General features: G+C 41.0%; 2 protein-coding genes across 24 annotated transcripts in view; one reads left to right on the top strand and one right to left on the bottom strand.

Moving 5' to 3' along the window:
* Nucleotides 1-1,976, top strand: part of RAD52 (RAD52 homolog, DNA repair protein) — a 55,796-nt gene extending 53,820 nt beyond the window's left edge. For all 3 annotated transcript variants that reach the window (XM_005865925.2, XM_005865926.2, XM_005865927.2), the window contains exons 11-12: nucleotides 15-221; nucleotides 613-1,976. In XM_005865925.2, coding sequence (XP_005865987.1) covers nucleotides 15-221; nucleotides 613-674 — 269 coding nt within the window. In that variant the 3' untranslated portion in view covers nucleotides 675-1,976. The remainder of the gene's footprint in view (nucleotides 1-14; nucleotides 222-612) is intronic.
* A 707-nt stretch (nucleotides 1,977-2,683) lies between these two features.
* WNK1 (WNK lysine deficient protein kinase 1) overlaps nucleotides 2,684-21,632 on the bottom strand; it is a 146,040-nt gene continuing 127,091 nt past the window's right edge. For 10 of the 21 annotated variants that reach the window (XM_014539451.1, XM_014539448.1, XM_014539440.1 and 7 more), the window contains 9 exons: nucleotides 20,058-20,116; nucleotides 17,569-18,227; nucleotides 14,924-15,126; nucleotides 13,099-13,293; nucleotides 12,156-12,248; nucleotides 9,289-9,330; nucleotides 7,427-7,453; nucleotides 6,300-6,487; nucleotides 2,684-5,620 (listed from right to left, as the gene is read on the bottom strand). In XM_014539451.1, the coding sequence (XP_014394937.1) occupies nucleotides 5,303-5,620; nucleotides 6,300-6,487; nucleotides 7,427-7,453; nucleotides 9,289-9,330; nucleotides 12,156-12,248; nucleotides 13,099-13,293; nucleotides 14,924-15,126; nucleotides 17,569-18,227; nucleotides 20,058-20,116 (1,784 nt within the window). In that variant the 3' untranslated portion in view covers nucleotides 2,684-5,302. The remainder of the gene's footprint in view (nucleotides 5,621-6,299; nucleotides 6,488-7,426; nucleotides 7,454-9,288; nucleotides 9,331-12,155; nucleotides 12,249-13,098; nucleotides 13,294-14,923; nucleotides 15,127-17,568; nucleotides 18,228-20,057; nucleotides 20,117-21,632) is intronic. The other 11 variants (XM_005865942.2, XM_005865941.2, XM_005865938.2 and 8 more) reach the window with 7 other exon arrangements.

Here is a 21,632-nt window from a genome sequence, read left to right on the forward strand (position 1 = left end):
CTCTGTCTTTGCAGACAGTTTTGAAATATGGGATATGGTTCCAGAGGCAGGGGACAGTGCTGTCAAGCCCTTGTCTATACCAGAATCACACCAGACTGCCGCCACACCAGTCCTGAAGAACCAGATGGTGACCCGGAGCAGGACCCCACAAAGCCTTTGCCACCAGAATCCACAAGCAAAATCGCACCTCCAAACTCCCAACGTTAACCAACACATAATAGGTAGCAAAGTGTTTTAGGAACAGATATTGGAGAACCTGGGTTTAGTTCTATGAATTTTAAAGGTGGAATAGCATTCCATTTAAAAAAGTTGGGTAGAATCATGACAGAGGAATAGCAGAAAATAGAAGATAATTGGTTTGAGAGCCAGAACTTGTGCTGTGCAATCCTAGTGGGAAGCTTAGGTATGACTGCATTAGGAGCTTTTCCTATGAAAAGTGGGCCCGTCAGATTACTTACAATCTGGTTTAGAGTTAACAGAGGGATGTCTTCATAACAGTTTTCATTCTTAGGTTTTCAGTTTATTAGGATCATTAACTAATTCAGAAATTACTAGCTGTGAGTTCATTTTAAAATCATGGCAGCTATATTTTAACAGCTTTCTCTTGCATAGGAAACTGTGATTCCTACAGGAAGAACCAGGAGTTGAAGAAAAGGAAATTGGATCCATCTTAACAGAGGCTCAGGTCACCTCACCAGACTGTCACAGAGGGACTTTAGAAAACTGCTTTTTGGCCATGAAATTGTTCATTATATTCCTAGGGAATGAGCTTTATTTCCAAGGATTTACTTGGCTTCCTTCTGAACTTTTCCAGAGGATATGACTACTGGAGCCTACTGCAGATAAAGCTGAGCAGCTGGAAAACAAGTACTTTAAAAAGCTTGTTGCGACTCGGCGGCGGTCCCTGAGCCGATCGGACTTCTCTCGTTCGTGCACCTTGCTCGGCGTCCTCTGCAGCCATGTCTTACAAACCCGATATGGCTGAGATTGAGAAATTCGATAAGTCGAAATTGAAGAAGACAGAAACACAAGAGAAAAATCCACTCCCTTCAAAAGAAATGAACAGGAGAAGCAAGCAGGCAAATCGTAATGAGGCACGTGCCGCCAATATGCACTGTACATTCCACAAGCATTGCCTTCTTATTTTACTTCTTTTAGCTGTTTAACTTTGTAAGATGCAAAGAGGTGGGATCAGTTTAAGTGACTGTGCTGCCCCTTTTCACATCAGAATTACTGCCGCTCCCATCTGCCTGGCTGGCTGGTGGGGAAGGGGGACAACTTGCATTTTGGTGAAGGAACGAGCTGGGTGGGATGAAGGTGAAATCTAGAGTTAAACCAAGCTGGTCCAAGGGGTCCTGCGGGCTGTAAAATGCAGTTTAATCAGAGTGCCATTTTTTTTTGTTCAAATGATTTTAATTATTGGAATGCACAATTTTTTAAATATGCAAATAAAAAGTTTTAAAACCTAGAAAGAAAGAAAAAGAAAAAAGAAAAGCTTGTTGCACATTGAGTAGGCTTTGGGTAGATTAAATACCTTTTCTTGGGCTCTTGATGCTCATTATTTATTCCTATTATATTAATAAATACAGAAATTTTAGGCATCACCAGTGGCTGAAAGTAACATAAGCCATACTACCAAGCACCAACTTTTAACAACGACCTACATTACTGGGTGTCTGCCTTTCACTTTAGGGCACCAAGTTCCAATGTTGCCCACACAAGGACTGTACGTCACGCTTGGAACAAAGTGTGGAGTGGTGTTTGACTCCTGTGCATCAGAGTCCAGGCTGATCTTCATCCATGTTAACCTCTCATTTAATTAGGGGGACAATGATGTAAAGCCAAAGAAAAGGAATTTCAAGAACACAAAATAAATCCATTATTTGGTAACAAAATAGAAAACGTAAGTTGCTGTATATAGTTCCCCATTCAGATGTGTGATAAACCCATCTTAACAATAAATTGTTTTTCCATCATGCTTTCTAGATGTTTCATAATTCTTTCCCTCAAATAATGAGTTTGCAAGTCTACTTTTTAAGGTGCATTTTTGGGCTGTACCTTTTAATCTAATCTTGAAGCAGTGGCTTTTATTTTTTTGAATAACATTAATTTGTGGGAAGCTGGGAACCTGAGGCAAGGAACTCTTAAAGAACAGAAGGCAGTAATCCATTTCTATTTCTTGGGAAGATGAAGAGGCAGTGGCTTACCCTAATTTCTCTTTTTTTTAATCCTTACCTGAGGATAATTTTCCATTGATTTTTAACGAGAGTGGAAGAGAGAGGGAAAGAAGAGAAATATTGATGTGAGAGAAACACATCAATTGGTTGCCTCCTGCACAAGCCCTGACCAGGGCCCAGGCCAGAAAAAAAGCCTGCAACTGAGGTATGTGCCTTTGAGCGGAATCAAACCCGGGACCCTTCAGTCCACAGGCCAATACTCTATCCACTGAGCAAAACCGGCTAGGGCTGATTTCTCTTTTATCTCACCTATTGTGCAGATTTGGTTATATAGCCATCTTTTGATTTTGATATTCTTATCATCTTCAGAATATCATCTTTGTCTGCAGCATAACCATAGTTCAGGTCAGAACTGCCACTAAAGTTAGGAATCCATTTATAAATTGCACACAAAACAGCTAATGAAATCATGAAAAATGAATTGGTTGGGAATGAAACCCCACAACTCATCAAAAGCAAGTTTGGTTTATTTGAATGGTTTCATTAAATAAGTCTACAAAGGTTACAAACTGAAGCACAAAGCGCAATCTTACAAGAAGCGCAACACCCAGAGTTAGTGCAAAATGTACAATTAACGGCTGCGGAGAAACCCAAGGTTTGAATTGTTTATTCATTTTTTTTAAACAGTATACATTGTTAAATAATGTAAGGAAAACATTTATAATTCAGAAAGATTTTTTAATGTGGAAAAAGATACTCAAAGTGTACTATTAACACAAAAATAATTTAAACATTTCAGTAGCTAGTTCATTCCTCTAGGCTTCAGTTATTTCATCCACAGGAAGGAAAAAAAAAAAATCAACAGTAAATAAAACCAGTTCTTTCTTTTTTGTGAATGAAGAGATCCCAAAATTATTGAACCAAAATAACAAACAATGTGCTGCATTTGGCTTGCTTGTTTCTCTAGTAAAAAGTATTGTTTCATTTGTCTTAGGTGGTCCATTTCTCGTTAATTTGGCCACCTTCTTTGTTCTATTCCTTACTCTTACCATCTCCCCAAGAATTATAAGCAGAGAATAAGTAAACAATTTTGAAGGAGGACTTGGAACCTCTGCCCTTTTCATTTCTACCTTCCTAAAACCTTCAGCTTTCATTTGCATCATTGGGGCCTAGGCTAATGTAAAGAAACAGGGCCCACGAAGGGACAACAGGATAGGAGAGCCAAATAGGCTCTTCCTATTGTGGTGATTCCTGGGATGTGCCGTTGAGGTGGGTAAGAGGTTGGAAATATGTCAATTTCCCAACTCAAGAGTCAAGACAAGAAGCACCCAAAAAATTAAGAGTCCTAACTTTTTCCCCATCTTCAGAGATAATAGAGACCCCTAGTTAGCCAATTAGGAGAGTATTTCCTGAAAGCTCTGAAAATAATAGAACTGCCCATTATAACTAGGCATAGCACTAAATAACACTGGTTGGTTGCAGTTATTACTTAAGGAGAATATTTGTTAAAATGAAATGTGAGAATATCAGTTGCAATTGCAGAAATAAAGGTGGCACAACAGATTATGATCCTGCAACCATTTGGACATAGAAGAACAGGAAGAATATGATTCTTTCCTATAATGCTTACTTCAGATGTGGTTCCACTTTCCACAAAAATACAATACCCCAAGCTGAGAAATGCCTGGTACATTTGCAACAAGAGGAAAGCAATCCAAACAGTTTTTTTTAGAGCAACTTTCTCCATCTGTGACACTTTTCACTATCACGTTTTCCAACTTCAAAACTAACCCCCTCTCGCTTCCCATGTTCAGCCATTTCTTCTAGGTCTGTTCAAGCCCAGCTCAATGAGTAAGGCTATGGCCAGGCATCACATTACTTCAAACAAGTTTGTTCTCCCATACCTTAGTCTTTTTCTTTCACTTGTCCCACGCCTCCTTTAATCTTTTAAATTGCCCAATTTTATTACAGCACTCCTCCTCACTATTCCTGAAACAGAACTTTCTGCTTTCAAGCACTGATGTCAACTTAATTTCTCAACCTGCTCATCTCACACCTGCTCTAGACAAAATTGTTAAGTGACTTAAAAACACTCTCAATTTCCCTTTGGCATAACCCACTGCTGGGGTCACCTGGGCCTTAGATTTCCTCCCACATGCCCTTTGCTGATCTGGGGTCTGATGAGAAGTTGACGCTAATGGCAAAAGCAATAGAAGTCCAAGGCACTAAAATATCCAGCAAGCAATACTGGGAGAACAGAAGTATTCAAGTAAGTAATTTATACAATTTTACATTCACATTTATTTATCTAATACAATGGAAATACAAAGGAAAACGTTAAAGTGTCTCAATAAGTAAAGGACAGAGCTAGCTTTTTTTTCAACCTTTTAAACCTTTCATATTTTCATCTTAAAACTACTGTTGTCCAACAACATTTATATATCACAGTGTTTCCACATCAAAACTGATGGCAAAGTTACATGTCCGCAGGGAACGTTTTTTTCCTAATTACTAATGCTGCAGTCAAAGCTGCTGATATCATCTGCTTAAAGCACTAATGACCTATCATAAGAAAGGGTTGAAACTTCAGTCTTCTGGTGTTTTTCACTGGGTTCTAAAGAAAGAGAGAGAGAAAAAAAAGGGGGGGGGGAGAATGGGGGGGGGTGGAGGAACAGGGTAAGAAAGAACCCAATACTTTTGTCTTGTGGCTTAGATTCTTGAGGGAATGAGGGACTTGGGGTAGGTACCAAAATTAAGAGCTACACCCACTTAAAAATACAGGTGGGGTTTGGTTTTCCCTTGAGCACTCTAATAGCTTCCTGATAAAAGCCCTTCTCTTTCCTAGCCCTCACTGTTGGGTACAGGTAAACAGGAAAGCACAAGTTGAAGCTACCCCACCACAAGAAAGCTGCTCTTTCCTTCTTGTCCCACTCCAATTAATGGTGAAGGGGAGGAAGACTCTCCATTTTGAGGGCTCTAAGCAGTATTAAAAACATTCCTTTCTGGCAAGAAATAATCAGTTAAATGCAGCACTAGTAGTTAGTATATAGGCTACTAACCCCTCCACCCCCAATCACTCAGCACTCTTTCCTGTCCCCAAATCTACTCAGTTAATGTCTCTAGGTCTAAGTGGTCCGCAGGTTGGAACCTGGGGGGTTGCTGATGGATTTCTGCAAATTGCTGATGTTGAAATTCTGTAAGGAGGCAGTCCCCACAGGCTGGAACTGCCCAAGTGGCTGTGGTGCAGGGCCACCCGTCCCACTCCATTGAGTGCCAAAGGGAGGAGCTGGAAAACTGTACTGCTGTGGGGGGCACATAGACTTGGTGAAGTGACCTAGAGAGGTAGCTGATGCTGCAGAGATGGGGGCAGGGCCAGCCAGGTTTGAGGTCATGGAGATGCACAGCTGACCAGGTGCTGAGAACTTCCTTGCCATTCCAGGGCCCTGAAAACAAAACAACTCATTGTAAAGTGTGGTGTAGGCATAACATGCGTGAGTGTGAAATGGGCAATACAAAAATACAATTTTACAACTGGGGCTGTTCTACTCTTATAAACCCTTTCATAATAATAATTATTGGCTCTTTACACTTACCTAACAGGTGAGAATAACCATTCAGTTTGGAACTGAGTGGTGGTGTGTGTGTGTCTGTTTGTGTATGACGACGGGCATGCAGTTCAGGGTAATAAAGGAAAGGGAAGAAAAAATTGAGTTGACCAATAAGGAGTGAAGGATTCAGGGAAGGAAAAATAAAAGGGTACTTGGGTGATTTTTGTCTTGTTTTTCTAAAAGTATTAAAATTGCCTGGCTGGAGTGATACAGTGGTTGAGCGTCACCCCATGGACTAGGTCACAGTTTGATTCCCGGACAGGGCACATGCCAGGGTTGCAGGCTCGATCCCCAGTAGGGGGCGTGCAGGAGGCAGCCGATCAATGATTCTCTCTCATCATTGATGTTTCTATCTCTCTCTCCCTTCTCTCTGAAATCAATAAAACCGTATTTTAAAAAAGTGTTAAAATTAATGAGCTACTAAAGTAGATCACAGCCTGAAATGTTAAGCATGGTCTCAGATGTGCTAAGTGACACTAATCGATTAGGAAAATGGAAAAAAAGGAAAACTTACCTCATAATTCATATGTCCTTTGCTTCCTCTCCTGCCTGAAAGATTCATGGCATCTCGGGCCCAATTGTCCACCAACTTGTGCAGGTCATCTGTGAATGTGCCCTTTCTGCTGGAGGTCATGGCAGGAGGCTGAGTTTGGGCAGCTTGGCTGTTCACTGTCCCCCCAACAGTGTTTGTGCTGCTGGTCCCTAGAGTTAGAAGAAGCAACAGAATATAACCATTACATGGTGTTTGGATTATAATTTAATGAAGAGGAAAAGCTTCACAGAATGATGAATGGCAAGCCACAGAATGGGGAGGATGGATTGGGAAGCCATGCAACAAAGGAAGATTCCAAGTCCTTATTTAGCCAAATGTTTTGCCATAACAGGGCAATGAAACCAGATTCTCTTCAGGAGCTGCAGGTAAGGAAGGCTAAAGAACTCAGGACCATGGTTGGTACAAAGGGCAGGGCCCTCTTTCAGCCCATTCACATAGCATCTCAGAGGACTGAAACGTACTGCCAGTAAACGTTTCCAGCATCGATGAGGGAAGAGTGGGATGGTCAGTGAGGCTAGCTGTTCTAGAGTGTTAGAGAACGCAGGGCAAACAAGGTGATTTCTTGAGCACTGGGACAGGGTTCGAGTGGGAGTTACAGAAATGCAAAGACAGGTGTTTGGCCCAGGAAAAGACATAGTTCCCAAGCCATGTGGGACTTGGCCATAATCTTTAGCCATTCCTTAATGGAAAGAGGTGGTAAGAGAAACAGCATGCTCTGTTCAAAAACACTTTTCACGTGGACCCCATAAACACAAATTGTAAACATAAATTTGAGAGGAAATAAGGCTTCAACCTTTCCCAATTTCCTATGAGTGAAGAACCAAGTTTACTTGTGAGGGAGGTTTACTGTTTGCCTGAATCTTTCAACTCCAAGAAGGCATGCTTTTCCTGAAGATGAACTCAGTTTCAACTGGTTCCAGGATCCTCAGCCCTTCCACCCCCTTTCCCAGAACAGCAAGCACTCTTATGTGGAAGCAATAGGAACACTCAGCTGAGGCAGGGGTGCAAAAGGGAGGAGGAAGCTTTGAGGTGCAATGAAGGAGTTCTATTTCTATAGTTTGATGAGAAGAAAGGAGTCTGTGTCCTGCCTGATTTCGGCTCTGCTGGAGGGCACACTGAAGATTATGCGAAGAGGCAAGTTTTAGGGAAGAGGGAGAGAAGAGTCATGGTCTTGTTTGTATACCCTCACCCCACCTTCTTAGCAGATATCACATTTGCTATAGAATAAATAAAAGCTACTAAGTTGTGAGCACTAGGCCTTAAGATATCCCAGTAATGCTGGGGGCTACATAAATGCATACATTTTCCTGCTTTCAAGGTCAAAGCAGCACTGGAGCACAGCAGCATACCTGAAGCAACTCTGCCATTGAAAAGCCCTTTATGATCCATTGCTGGTCAAGTTTATACCACACTATCCAGAGATGGCACACACAAGCATGTCAGTACTCGAGAAACAGCTAATTCGGAGGTGAAGCTGCAGAGGAAGGTCACATGCTTCTTACCACCAAGGCTTGACATGGAACTACTGTAGTGTGTGCTAGCTCCCTTCTCAGTGCCCACGAGAGCCACAGGGAATTGCTCTTGCACGTACAGTGTAAAGGGAAGAGTAAGTTCCCCTATGGCACAGGAAACAGCCTTCCTCGAACAGTGAGAGTGAGACAGTGGTGGAATGGGAGGGAGGAAGAGGCAGTGAGGATGGCAGTCATGATGGTGAAGTCCAGAAGGCAAGCATATCATGCATGAGGACCACCATCTGGTTCGAATGGTGATTGCTTAATGAGCTTGATGGTAAGTGAGCCAATTAAAACAAAACCAGACACTATCCCAAGTGAGCAGAGCTGTCAAAGCCAAATACAAGAAGCTCTGTGAGGTGAACACCAATTACAAAGCTCGTGCTGGGAGACCCCTTGCTCTGGTCTCATGCTTGTTGCTTTTCATGCTGTGAGGCCCCTGTCTGACCAAATCTCATGTCTCACTTTAACTTATATTACACAGTAGTGGATTCTGAAGGTAAGGTTTATACCTTGAGGGAGAGTCAACCATACAGTTGACCTTCTTATTCTGGCTTCTGAAAACAGGTTTTCCCATTAAAGGAAATAAACACATCCCTTTCTGACTAGAAATAAACTCCTGGGAAAAGTTGACTATAAACACTAGAACATGTTGTGGATTTAGTCCATTTCAGTAATAAAGTGTCTAAGAACATTTTTAATGCAAACATTTCTGAGAACACTGTGTTCCTTCCAGAGTATACTGACTAACCTTTCTCAGTTCTGCTGAAAAGCTCTCAAAAGTAAGTGTATGCTGAACCACCCAAAATCTGTTCTTCAATTTTCTCCTGCTATAATACGTTTTCCCCATCCTGACACCGCCAGATCCTAGTAACAATAACCTATTAGTAGCCACAACTTACTGCCTAGTATATCCCAAGTATAGCGTTTTCTGGTTGACCTAGGTGGCCTGTGGGGTTGTTGAACTGCCTGCACTTTTAATGAAAAGCTACCAATCTAAGAAGCCAGACTCTACAAAGTTGTGCCTTTCACCTCACCAACCTAGCACATGTGGGGTAATGGGCTCTTGTATGCTGTGACCACTGCTGATTTTCCAGTGGCCGGCACATTTTGTTAACTAACAAATTCTTTCACAAAGGAGTCAGGAGTCCTTGATCTCTCTGTACATATCCATGGGCTTATCAAGCCATAATGCCACAGAGGCAGGCTTGCAGGGAGTCATCAATGAAAACACTGACTATGAGGTGATTTCTTAATCTGGAAGGATAGCCAGTGGTCAGCAAATAAGCATGTTAAATAATATATTAGAAAAGGGTGCGGAACTAGAGAGATGGAAATTGGGAATCAGGGAGTTGTGAGGCTTCAGGGTTCAAAGAACTCAAGGATAACAGGCTTTGCAATCAAGGACCAAAAGTAACAGAAAAATAAAAGATAATTACTACAGAGCTGGTTGCAAGGACAGACTTTTTTCACCATCTTCCCTGAAGCACAAAGAGAGAGCAATGTGTTAAAAATAAAGAAACATCAGTATAAAATATTTAGAATCTCCAAACAGCACACAAAGTCCCAGCAAGAGAAAGCAGGAGGGGGACAGACTGGTAGGACCTGGAGCCCTTGCCACAGATGTAGTTCTATGGGATGTATTTTTCTGGCTGTTAGCTTTGACTTGGTTATATGATGGGCTGTGGTACCTAGCTGACAGAAGCTGGATTTCCATACCCAATCTTTGTATCTAGAAGTGCAATGCTCTGCATTAAGGTCTGGGAGGGGAAGAACTCCAGTCTCTCAGATCTCACTGCTTGAATTTCAAATACCCAAGCAGTCTTTCCATTGACCCTGTCCCGCTTTCTGTTTCTCCTGCTGGGTTGTTAAAAAGCACTCAAGTAAATGCATTAGCAATTCTACCACAGTGGGCTGATAGATAATACCATTGTTACAGTTTTCAATTAATTTAAATTGGCTAATATATTTCCACATCCTAGACATCCTAGTACATACTAGTACTTTCCCCTCTAGAAAAATCTTTAAAAGTATATGGAAAACAAGCAACTTTTGAACATAAATAAAGCATTAAGGCAAGCCATGCTTCCAAACCATTATCTATTTGGAGAGCATAGAATAATGCATCCCAAACTGGTAAGACCTCCATGCCTATAAGCACCTGGTTTTTCTTTCCACATTTGCTTTAAATCTGCCTCCTGCAATTTGGTCACCAAGGCTTATAAGATATACTAGTATACTGATGTCACCTTTCATTTTAGACCCAGCAGGAAGCGATAAGATTTTAATATTTCTAAACACTTTTATTCAAAAAGAGTGTAATACCACCTACCTTTAAGAGTGTGATGAGAATTCATTGAATTAATTTGAAGTGGTATCTACCACATTATATTTTACAAAAAAGCCTTGGTTCTCTTTATTCCGTTAGACATTTCAGGTTGTATAACACTTGCCTCCTACTATTAATGTCTTTTCATCTTTCTAGCTGGACATATAAATTAAATGCTTATTTAAGCATCAAGATGTTAGTATGCTTGGTCCAGCCTAGTTTAACCAGAAAGTTATATGAATGCTCAAAAATCACACACGCTTGGAAAACTACCAAACTGGTAATGCCTTCCACACCTTTGTTAATTAGCTTTGGCTAGTGATATGAGAGGCCCAAGGACCTCTGAACCATACTCAGAAATATTGATGGCCTTAGCACATGCATTTAAAAAGCACTTCAATAACCACATCAGAAGTTTGAGACCTTAACAGAGACCTTTATTTAAACTCTAGCAAAAGTTTTCTACTTAAGCCCTACATTCATTTTAAAAAATTTATTTCCATTTACATTTGCGGGCCCATCAGAGGGAAATGATGTGTGCTTCTCCCGTGCTGCCTGTTTCATGTATGTGATTTGTAGAACAACCCTAGAAGACAGGTGTCATCATCTTTTCACCGTTGGGAAAGATGGGTGGAGAGGTTTTGCTATTGTGCCTTTAAGGAGAAGGCTTGGAAATCTCAGCAATTAAGGTAAAAATACCATTTTCACTTGCAGGTGCTGGGATTTGGTCTTCAACAGAATAAATGCTTTATGAGAGTAACTACACTGAAACCCTTTCAACACCTGATTTTATGAAATTAGAAGGTAGTGGTGGTGAAAGGATCCAATGAGAAAATTCTAGCATCTTTTCAACTGATAGATGGTTGCTTAATTGACCAGAAAAAGATTCCAGTCTCCTCTGAAAATTAGGGTGTAACTTTTACCTAATGCCAGGATCTAAGTGCATCAGTGATCAACATGGGCAGCACTGAATAGGACAAAAATTGTCTTCATTATTATTATTATTTTTTTTTAAAAAAACCATTGATTGATTTGAGAGAGTAAGGAGGAGGAAGGAAGGGCAGCGGAAGGGAGGGAGAGAGAGAGAGAGAGAGAGGCATTGATTTGTTGTTCCACTTATTGATGCATTCATTGGTTGATTCTTGTATGTGCCCTGACTGGGAATCAAACCCTTGACCTTGGTGTTTATCAAGAAGATGCTCTAATCCAGTGGTTCCCAACGTGGGGCACACACCCCACAGGGAGGCAGTTTGATTTTTAAGGGGGCCAATTCAAGAATGAGTTATTAACAGTGAATTTTTGCATTTCTTATGGTTCTAAGGGCCTCATATACATATATAAATATATAGTGACATATTTATGAATTTCAGTTCTCTATTATGTTTTGAAACTTCTTCATATTATTTTTTAACACTTTCTTAGTGATTTCTTCCTCAGTACTTCACCTGTCCTTTCGTTCTTTTATTTTTCTCTTTCATGGATGCCATGTTCTTTGGAAGCTTGTTTAGGCCAAGTTAACGGCCTTTTAGGCTTCCTAAAATAGTGAGTAGGAGTTCACTTTTTGAATAATAAGAATTATATATCACAGGGGGGGCATCTGGATTTTAGAAATGCTTAGGTGGGGCATGGCCAAAAAAAAGTTGGGAAACCACTGCTCTAACCACTGAGTACCCTACCAGGGTCCAGTCTTCATTATTCTGAAAGACCCAGCAATCTATGTAACCTAACACCATATCTACATGGATCTATGAAGAAGCAATTCTATCAGAAAGTTATTTTGAAATTTATAGAAACCTGTTATTATTTCTACATCTTTTATAATAATTAATGTAGGGACCCAAACTTCTGAGGGTAATAGTAGTTCAGCCAAGCCGCTGAGTAAATGATATACAAAGACAAATGAAAATGGACTGCGTGAAATATCAGATCCAAGCAGCAGAAAAACAAGGGCGAGGAAGGAGTAAAGGTGTTACACACAAAGAGCCAAGCAGGGCGTACTCAGAAATCGGGTCCTCCTGCCACCAGGTTTGAATGTCACCTGCTCAGATGCACAGTTAAACTTCGCACAGCCTGTGGGAGGGGAGAAACAGGGAAGAACAGAGAGAGAAGAGACAGAACACAACTACAAGATGTTAGAAACTTGAGGCTGGAGTGGTGAAATGCGCTACAGTGACACACAGAACAAGCTTCTAGGGAAAGGTCAAATATACAGGACAGGAAAATTAGGCCTCAATTCCCTCCACCTGCAAAAAGCTTTTCACAGGGGAATAATGCTAGGTAGTTTGAGCTCTTGCCAAAAAGTACATCTTCAATTTCAGTGAAATTGTGACAAAGGTACCTAAGCTACCTATCATATTTTCCCCATTCTTTTCTCCCCAGACAGTGAACTCCCTTCATACTTGTTCTAAGGTTACTAGAAGCTCTTTCCTCTACAGGAATGTTCTGAGCAATCATTAATAAATAAAACTATTTGAAAAGTAAATAATCTATATAAAAAATTGAATTGTAGGGCAATTCATCTTAGTATGCTACTCCCATACTTAGAAATTTAAAAAGCCCACATTAGCTAATCCAGCAAATTAGCTTTCAGAAACTGCTAAAACTCCTTAGAATTTAGTGCAGGAAATCTGTCTAGTCATAACTTGCAAATCCCAAATGAGTCCTTCATATCAGTCACAAACCTAACCCTTTGCTGTAATCCTTTGAAAAGAAGCTATTTCACCTGATAGGAGCAATGAGTGCACCTACCTAATCACTTCCCACCCCTTCAGCTCATAGATCCTTGGAAGTGTACAACACACAGGCAATGTTCTGGTCAACTGGTCTTCCAACTCACCTTAACAATTAGGCTTTTGTCCTGGACATGGCAATATCTCCATTTTAATGTTTTTGGAAGATGACGGTTGTTTTACTTTCTTACCTTGACCTGGAGCAGAAAGGCTTGGTACTGAAATGGCACCATCACTGGTGAAGGCTGAATAGAGGTTGTCACTGGAGGGAGATGGCTTAAGAGGCTGTAATAGCTGATTTTGCCCAGTCTCTGGGATGTTGCCAGGAGGTTGGAGGGTTTGCTGAGGGTGCAAGCCTGAAGCTGCACTCTGACCAGACAAATTACCTGCCAGAAGACAAAGTGGCATGAAGAAACAAGTACAGCTTTCCCAATGCACTTTAATAGGCACTGTCCTTATTCTTCCAATTTGTCCCACTGAGTGATTAATGGGCCAAAAACTATGACTAATGAATAGGAGAGGAAGTGTGGAATGGCATGAGAATCAACAGTTAATAGGGCCATAGGAAATTATCCTGAAAGTTTTTTAGCTTTAGAAAACCTAGATGGATCACAAATCTGAGCTGAGTGGATGTGTAGAACAGTGGTCACCAACTGGTGGTCTGCAGACCTCTGGTGGTCCACGAGGTCCGAAAGGTCGGCAACAGCTGGTTTAAGGAAACTTTTGGAGCAGCGGTTGCCAACTGGTGGTTCGCGGACCACTGGTGGTACATGAGGTCCGAAAGGTTGGCGACCACCGGTCTAGAACAGTGGTTGGCAAACTCATTAGTCAACAGAGCCAAATATCAACAGTACTTCTTCAAAAGAGACTCGCCCAGGCCGAAAACTGACTTCTGCGCATGGGCCACGAAGTTTCAATCACACTGTACGTGCGTGCCCGCACGTGGTATTTTGTGGAAGAGCCACACTCAAGGGGCCAAAGAGCTGCATGTGGCTCACGAGCCGCAATTTGCCGACCACTGGTCTAGAATATATAGATACGAGAGAATTCCATTTTGCAGTTCCACAACTCTACTATAAAACACTGAGTTGGATCATGATACAAATAGGTTTGGCAAGCAGTGTCTGCTTACTTTTTCTTGTAAGCATGTCAGATCAAGTACAGAAGAATTGTTAAAAATAGTTGCTATTCCTTAAAATCACATCTCTACTACTGAATTGGTTCTAAGGTGCTAGAGAAAATTTGGGTCTCTAAAACTTCCAGAGAATGGAAAGCTGCTAAAAAGTTTGCAATTGCTCTCCAACATATTTGTTAGCCCTGCAGAGCAAATATGAGGTATACACTTATTTCAGACTTTTTTACTTTTCAACTAATTATCTGTTAACATTACCATAATTTCACCAAAGGGTAAAAACTGTTTATCACAATTTAAATAGACCTAGAATTCATTACAAGAGATTATGATTTAACTATTTTTTAGTTACAAACATTAGGAAATTCTTTGTCCCAATATAGGTAAATAGAATAAAAACTTTAACCAAGGAAATTATCACTTAAGACATACTCAAATATCTATATGAAATTTATATTTATTCCAGTCACAATTATGACCAATTCATTCATTGAAAGGAAGAACCAACCTGAACTTTACTAAGTACAGGTGAAATATATTTTCTTCTAACTGCCCAAGAGTTTGGAGAAATATGAGGTATGTGTTACCAGGCAAAGCTAATGTTTTATCCTTAAGAACAACTATAAATGAAGACTACCCATGGATAGCAATATAGATTACAATGAAATAGGCCATTGAACTCAACCAGTCTACTTCCATAAATTAAAAAAGAGGTACTATAAATATGGGGAGTAGAGAATTCAAGGAAGTAAGAATATTAGGAAAGTCAATTAAATTCTTTTGATATTTAACAAAAACAACAAATGTTCAATAGGTTATATACACTGTTGAAGACAGAAATAAAAGACGGGACACCATGGCTGACCTGGTCCACGGCTTCTTACCTGAAAGCTGGGGGCTTTTACTGCCCAAGGAACTGATGCGACTAGATTTGCTGCCTTTGCTTTTAGTGGGTCGCCTTCTTCTTCCTGAGAGAGGGGCAGCTGGGGGAATAATGACTGCAGGGGGAACCTTGCCCAGTTTGGTATACAAAGATTCAATTTCATGTTTCTGGCGACTCTGCAGATCTTGAATCTCTTTAAGATGTCTATGAAAGATAACCAGACATAATTCAAAAATATTAAAACCACCTTTGTTCAAACAAGACTTAACTACATATTCTTTAACCTCCATTGAAGTGCTTACTTTTGAATCTTTGCCCCAAATGTATTTAATCTAGTTTCTACTACACCTTGAGATTCTAGTTTGTCAACTCATCTTGATGGCCTCCATTACCCAAGCCAAAATCCAACAAGCTCCCAGGCAACAAATGGTTGATGATATAGTAGGAGAAAAAGATTTCCTGGCTTTTGAGGTTATACACAGGAGAACTGAATTTGCTACTCTGATTCAGTTTGTCAAATATGACCAACAAAACATTTTAACACTGGTTCATTTGGTAAACTAATAAATAGCTAAGACTAGGTTAATAATTATAAAAAGTGCTGTTAATAAAAGTAATTTAGTAACAATAACACAAAAGATGCTGACAAAGTTCTATAACTAGAAATGCTGTGGGTCCTGATGAGTACAGGAGACCCAATGAGAACTACATTCAGATACTAGCTCTTGCCCATTACCCTTTCTTTAAAAGAAATGAGACATAGCCCTAACTGGTTTGGCTCAGTGGATAGAATGTTGGCCTGCAGACTGAAGGGTCCCAGGTTCAATTCCGATCAAGGGTACATGCCCAGGTTGCAGGCTCGATCCCCAGTAGGGGGCGTGCAGGAGGCAGCCAATCAATGATTCTCTCTCATCATTGATGTTTCTATCTCTCTCTCCCTTCCTCTCTGAAATCAATAAAAATATATTTTAAAAATCCTATATAATAAAGAGGGAATATGCAAATTGATCGTCACTCCACCACAAAGATGGCGGCATCCACAGCAGAGGCGGGGGTTTCTGTAACACAAGATGGCTGTGCCCACAGCGGAGGCCGAATTCCTGTAACGAGCCTTAATGAGCAATCAGCAGGGACTTGTGGCTGCGCCTACCCCCCCTCGAGGCTTGACAGGGGACCTCAGGCCACACACCCCACTCAGCGGGGCTTGACGGGGGACCTCAGGCCACGTCCCCTGCCCCGGCACCGGGCAAGGGGACCTGAGGCCGCACCCCCTGCCTAGCGGGGCTTGACAGGGGATCTCAGGCTGTGTCCCCCACCTGGCAGGGCTTGACGGGGGACCTCAAGGTGTGCCTCCCGCCCCAGCCCAGGCTGGGGGACCTCAGGCCGCGCCCCACACCCCAGCGCTGGGCCAGGGAACCTGAGGCTGCGCCCCCTGCCCAGCAAGGCTTGACAAGGGTGGGACTGGCCGAGTCTGGATCTAGCCCAATGTCGGGGGGCCAGCCAGATCTAGGTTTCGTGCAATTTTGAGGCACATGTGGGTGGGTGGGGATTTGACTCTGAGTCCCGTGGTGTGCCCCAGACTCTGACAGGAGGAAGATTTTCATATACATTTTACTAATTTTCTTTCATCTCTGACACTTCTATTTTAGAGAAAGGGCAAATAGCAATATTAAAATATTTCCTCTAATTAATCCCCTTTTAATGTGCATGAATTTCATGCACTGGGCCACTAGTATTACTATAAACTCTTTTAATCCAATAATTAGACAAAAGGATTATTCTGCACAGAAAAGGAAATAATCAATAAAATGAAAAGGCAAACTATTAAATATTTGTAATACATATAATATAGGGTATCCCCAACAATGTATTCACACACTTTGAATAATTATAAAGGCAGTGTTTGTTAAAATACATTTCATTTTCAAAATTGAGCTATCAGCTGTTAAAGTTTGTATACATTTTTTGGGAGACCCTGTATTTGCAGAATCATATATCTGATGAGGGGTTAATATACAAAATATATGAAGAAGCCATACTGTTCAATAACAAAACAAAAAACCATTAAAAATAAAAATAAGAAACCAAACAATCTTAAACTAAGCAACTGGTCAACTGGTAGCTATGATGCACACTGACCACCAGGGGGCAGACACTCAATGCACAGGCATGGAAACATGGAACAGAATGATGAATCTCAGAGGGAAGGGGGGGCGATTAACCAAAGATCTTATATGCATACTAAGGGCCCCTCAGCCTGGCCTGAGGGGATCAGGCCAAAACCGGCCCAGTACATGGATTTGTGCACCAGTGGGGTCCCTCAGCTTGGCCTGTGGGGATCAGGCTGAAACCTGCCCAGTGCACAGATTCGTGCACCAGTAGGGTCCTTTGGCCTGGCCTGCGGGGACTGGGTCAAATCTGTGCACTGGGCCTCCAACATCCCCTGAGGGTTCCTGGATTGTGAGAGGGTGCAGGTCAGGCTGAGGGACCCCACCGGTGCATGAATCCATCTACCGGGCCTCTAGTAAATAAATAAAAAAAAAGAAATGAGACATAAGCATATTGTAGTGAAAAGAATACTAATATAGGCACCACGAGTTAGGTCTTAATTTTGCCATTATTCTTCATAGGAGAAAACATACGTACTTTTCTCGTAGTCGTCGCAGCTCTAACTTTAAGTCTTCATCTTCAATATCTGACTCATTGTCACTACTCATGTAAGAGGAGTTGAGTGAGTTACTAAGGCTTTGACTTAGATTTTGGATAGGAAGGCTCCTTGAGCTCAGTTGAGGGGGGGAGTGTGGACTACCTGAACCATCATCCACATCCCTACTTAGGAAGGCAGCCTCCAAGTCAGAAGATGGTCCATTCAGATGCGAAGGATCTGACAGTTCAGGCTTTTCTTTCTTTGGTATCGCAGCAGGAAGAACAGTTTGTTCCAAATCCATAAAAGGAGATGCCATTGGTCCCTCTTTCTTTGCCTCCGTGACCTTATCTTCAGTTCTTGATACAGAGAAACGACCTACTTGGTTTGCTGTAGTTGTCACCTGAAAACGTCCAACCTTGGTAGGCTGCCCAATTTCTGACTTTGCTTCTGAGGCAGGAGTTTTGTGGGCACCATCTGGCATATCTGAAGAGATATCAGGGATGGTCATCCCATTAGGTTCTGGCTTCACCAGGGTACTCTCTGGACTACTACTTGATAGCACTGAGGATTCTGAAGTGCTGGATTCAAAACGAACAGACTTTGCATCTTCAGACTTATTTTTACCCTCTTTCTGGGCATCATCCATTGCAACTGAAACCTAATGGAAAGAGACCAAAGTAAGATTCTTTTAAAAGTCCCTAATATTCAATGTTTAGAATGGACCATTCAAAAAGTAAATAACAGAAACACTTTATTTCCTAGCCAGTAAGTAGGCTGATTATCCCTTTACATAGTCCCTCCATTTTTTATTGTGAAAATAAATAGAATATCATTATAGAGAACAACACATCTGTACTGAGATATACAGATTAGATGTATATTCTAAGTGCCTGGCTAAGCTTACTAAGTAAATTACTACTTTTATATCTAATGCACCAGACTCACATTCAAATCTTAGTAAAAATATAAATAACAACTGGTCATGGAATGTTGGAGATTTCTTGTGAATAAGAAAAACTGCAAAGATTAAATCCAATAAATGTTAAATGCCAGCTAAGCGTCAAGAATCAACACAACCAAGCATTATCATGAAAATGTGAACCCTGAGAAAAAGATACCTACTAAGAAGGGCTCCTGGTGGCTAAGTGGCCTCAAATGAAAACAAAACAAAACAAAACAAAAACAGAGCTTAGCAGCCATTTTCATACAGGGGCCTCTCAAACAAACTGTCCTTTAGGGAGAAACCTGCACTGAACTACCTGCCTGCATTATTTCTGCCATCTGATCCAGCCCTTACAAAAGAATTCCTAGAATATTTTAACCAATAGGACAGATGCTTTCTCCACCAAATCAGAGCTGAGCAGTTATCAACTTCTTCAACCAATCAAAGTGGCTCTATTCTGTCCTGTGCCTTTTGGACCAAACTGTGAGGAATTGGGAGTCTTCATTTGCATGAGGGTGGATCAATCAGGGACCATGGGTGGGGAACTTCAGTCTATATAAATCAGCTCCTTTCTGGTTCTGGGAGCATACTTTCCCTCTCCACCAAAAGCTGATGATTGCATTTCCCTAGCTGAAGGTATCTCACCAGAGCAGAGCAAAGCAGATCAGTGCAGCCCAGAGTTTACAGTATGGAGCAGCCCAGACCAGCAAGGAGCAGAGCTGTCTAGCCAGAGTGGAGCCTGGCCTCAGGCCTGCCTCACAGCCATGCTGTTTTCATAGCCATGCTGTATCACAATTGAGATGTTTTGCACTGAATAAAGTTTCCTTCTTCACAGCACCCCAAATTGGGGATTCTTATTGCTGTTGAACTGGTGCCAACAACCATTGGCTGACAAGAATAATTGAAAAGTAGTTGTTAAATTAGTAATAAAAATGATTTTCTAAGCTTGCTTGGCACTGTATCCTAACAGCCAGAACATGTTCCCTTGTTGGGCCAACTGGGAAAATAAAATGATATAATCACTTGACCTAGTATTTTTACTTCAGAAATTAATCCTAAAAGATTTTCCTAAACATGAAAAATATTTTATATACAAAATTGTTTACTGTAATCATTATGTTGGAAAAGCAACCTAATGACTAATAAAATAACAGGTGAATGGTTAGGTAAATAAATCATTAGATGGGGGAAAAGCTATAAAGTATCATTCAGAGTTCAGTGAAGCAAGGGCAATTTTAGGTATACACATATACAGGAAAAAAGGAATGGAAGGAAAGAACACCCCAAAAAGTAATCCTGGGGAGGGTGGAAGGATAGGCAGATAGTATCATTTTCTATTATTTATCTACTGTTCTAAGTATTCCATATTTTCTTTAATAGCATGTATTATTTTGAATAGGGAAAAATAGTAAGAGCTATAAAGTTCTATACAAAAGAAATATATCATCAAATTGGCAATTAGGTCCCAAAAGGTAGGTAATAATTCTGTTAAATATATATTCCCCCCAAAAGGGGAATCAAAGCAAGGAAAAGTGATTGTCTTACCTGAAATCGCCCCGTCTTAAAAACACCAGTTCCTGAACTAGCTGCTGTGACTTGTGACACTAGAACAAATAAATGGAGGAGGAAAAGAACTTAAATCAGCATTTCTAGTTAGCTTCTTTCCCCACTGGCCAGAAATACAGCAAAATGAAACTATGTATCGGATGAAAGTTGTTAGAGGCAAGGAAAATTTCCTTACCCCCCTTTCCCCTTGGGCTTTATCCAACAAGGGAAAATTTATTGTTTGCTCTCCTAGAAGATACCTTTAGTATGAAAGATCATATTGTTTGGGAAAAATTGTCAAAGTCTGAAAATTTATCATTTACCCTCTACCTTTACTTGTACACATGTATGTTGATATGGCATGTTTGAAGGAATAAGTTCCCTACAGAAGTCCTCCTTATCCACTGGTCCACTTTCAGTGGTTTCAGTTATCCACAATAATTCCATATTTTGAGAGAGAAAGTGAGAGAAAACATGCACATAACTTTTATTACAGTATATTGTTAGAGTTGCTCTATTTTTTATGAGTCATTGTTAGTCTCTTACTGTGCTTAATTTAGAAATTAAACTTTATCATATGTATGTATGTATAGGAAAAATCATAGTATACATATAGGGTTCCATACTATTGGCAGTTTCAGGCGTCTACTGGATACATCTTGGTACGTATCCCCCACTGGTAATACTGAGTATTGTATAACCAAAGTAGCTTTGCAGCTTAACTACAATATTAACAGATTCTATAAAACTAAGGTTAACAAGCAGTTACACTGTTATCCACTCTTTAACTCAAAGATATAAATAAATGAAGGGAACAATGAAATTTCACCTAGAATATTAGGACCCATTTTTAAAAAATAAATATTTTTATTAATTTCAGGGAGAGGGAGAAATAGACACATCAATGATGAGAGAGAATCATTGATTGGCTGCCTCCTGCTCGATCCCCAGGGATCGAGCCTGCAACCCGGGCATGTGCCCTTGACTGGAATTGAACCTGGGATCCTTCAGTCCACAGACCGATGCTCTATCCACTGAACCAAACCAGCTAGGACTATTAAGACCCATTTTTAAATAAAAACCAGCTATGGCAAACTGGTTAGGTAACACTTAGGCAAAATCCTAGGACAAGACAATAAAGGTGTTAGAACCATTAACATGTAGTTCTGAGCAACTTTAAAACCATGTAGGTCCTCTCTAGGGATAATCACTTGTTTGAGTTTCTTTCTAGAGATAATGTAGAATCTACACTGGCATTTTCTTTATTTCACACAACCAGTAAAATACTGATTTTGATATCTATCCTGTATAATAAAAGAGAAATATGTAAATTAGCCACCTCTCTGCTGCGCTCAAGCCACGCCCACCAGCCAATTGGAGTGATATGCAAATTAACCCGACAAGATGGCGGCAGCCACGGAGCTGGAGGCTTGGGTTGCCCCCGGCGACCGATGGAGGAAGCCCAGCTTCCCGACTGCCCTGGCCTCTGCTGAAGGAGTGGCTAGGGGCCTGGGCGGGAATTTCCCGGGGTGGGCGCTGGGCAGCAGGGAGCGGGGCGGGAACTTCTGCCGTGTT

Source organism: Myotis brandtii, unplaced genomic scaffold (assembly GCF_000412655.1).
Source record: "Myotis brandtii unplaced genomic scaffold, ASM41265v1 scaffold216, whole genome shotgun sequence".
NCBI classification, from domain to species: domain Eukaryota; kingdom Metazoa; phylum Chordata; class Mammalia; order Chiroptera; family Vespertilionidae; genus Myotis; species Myotis brandtii.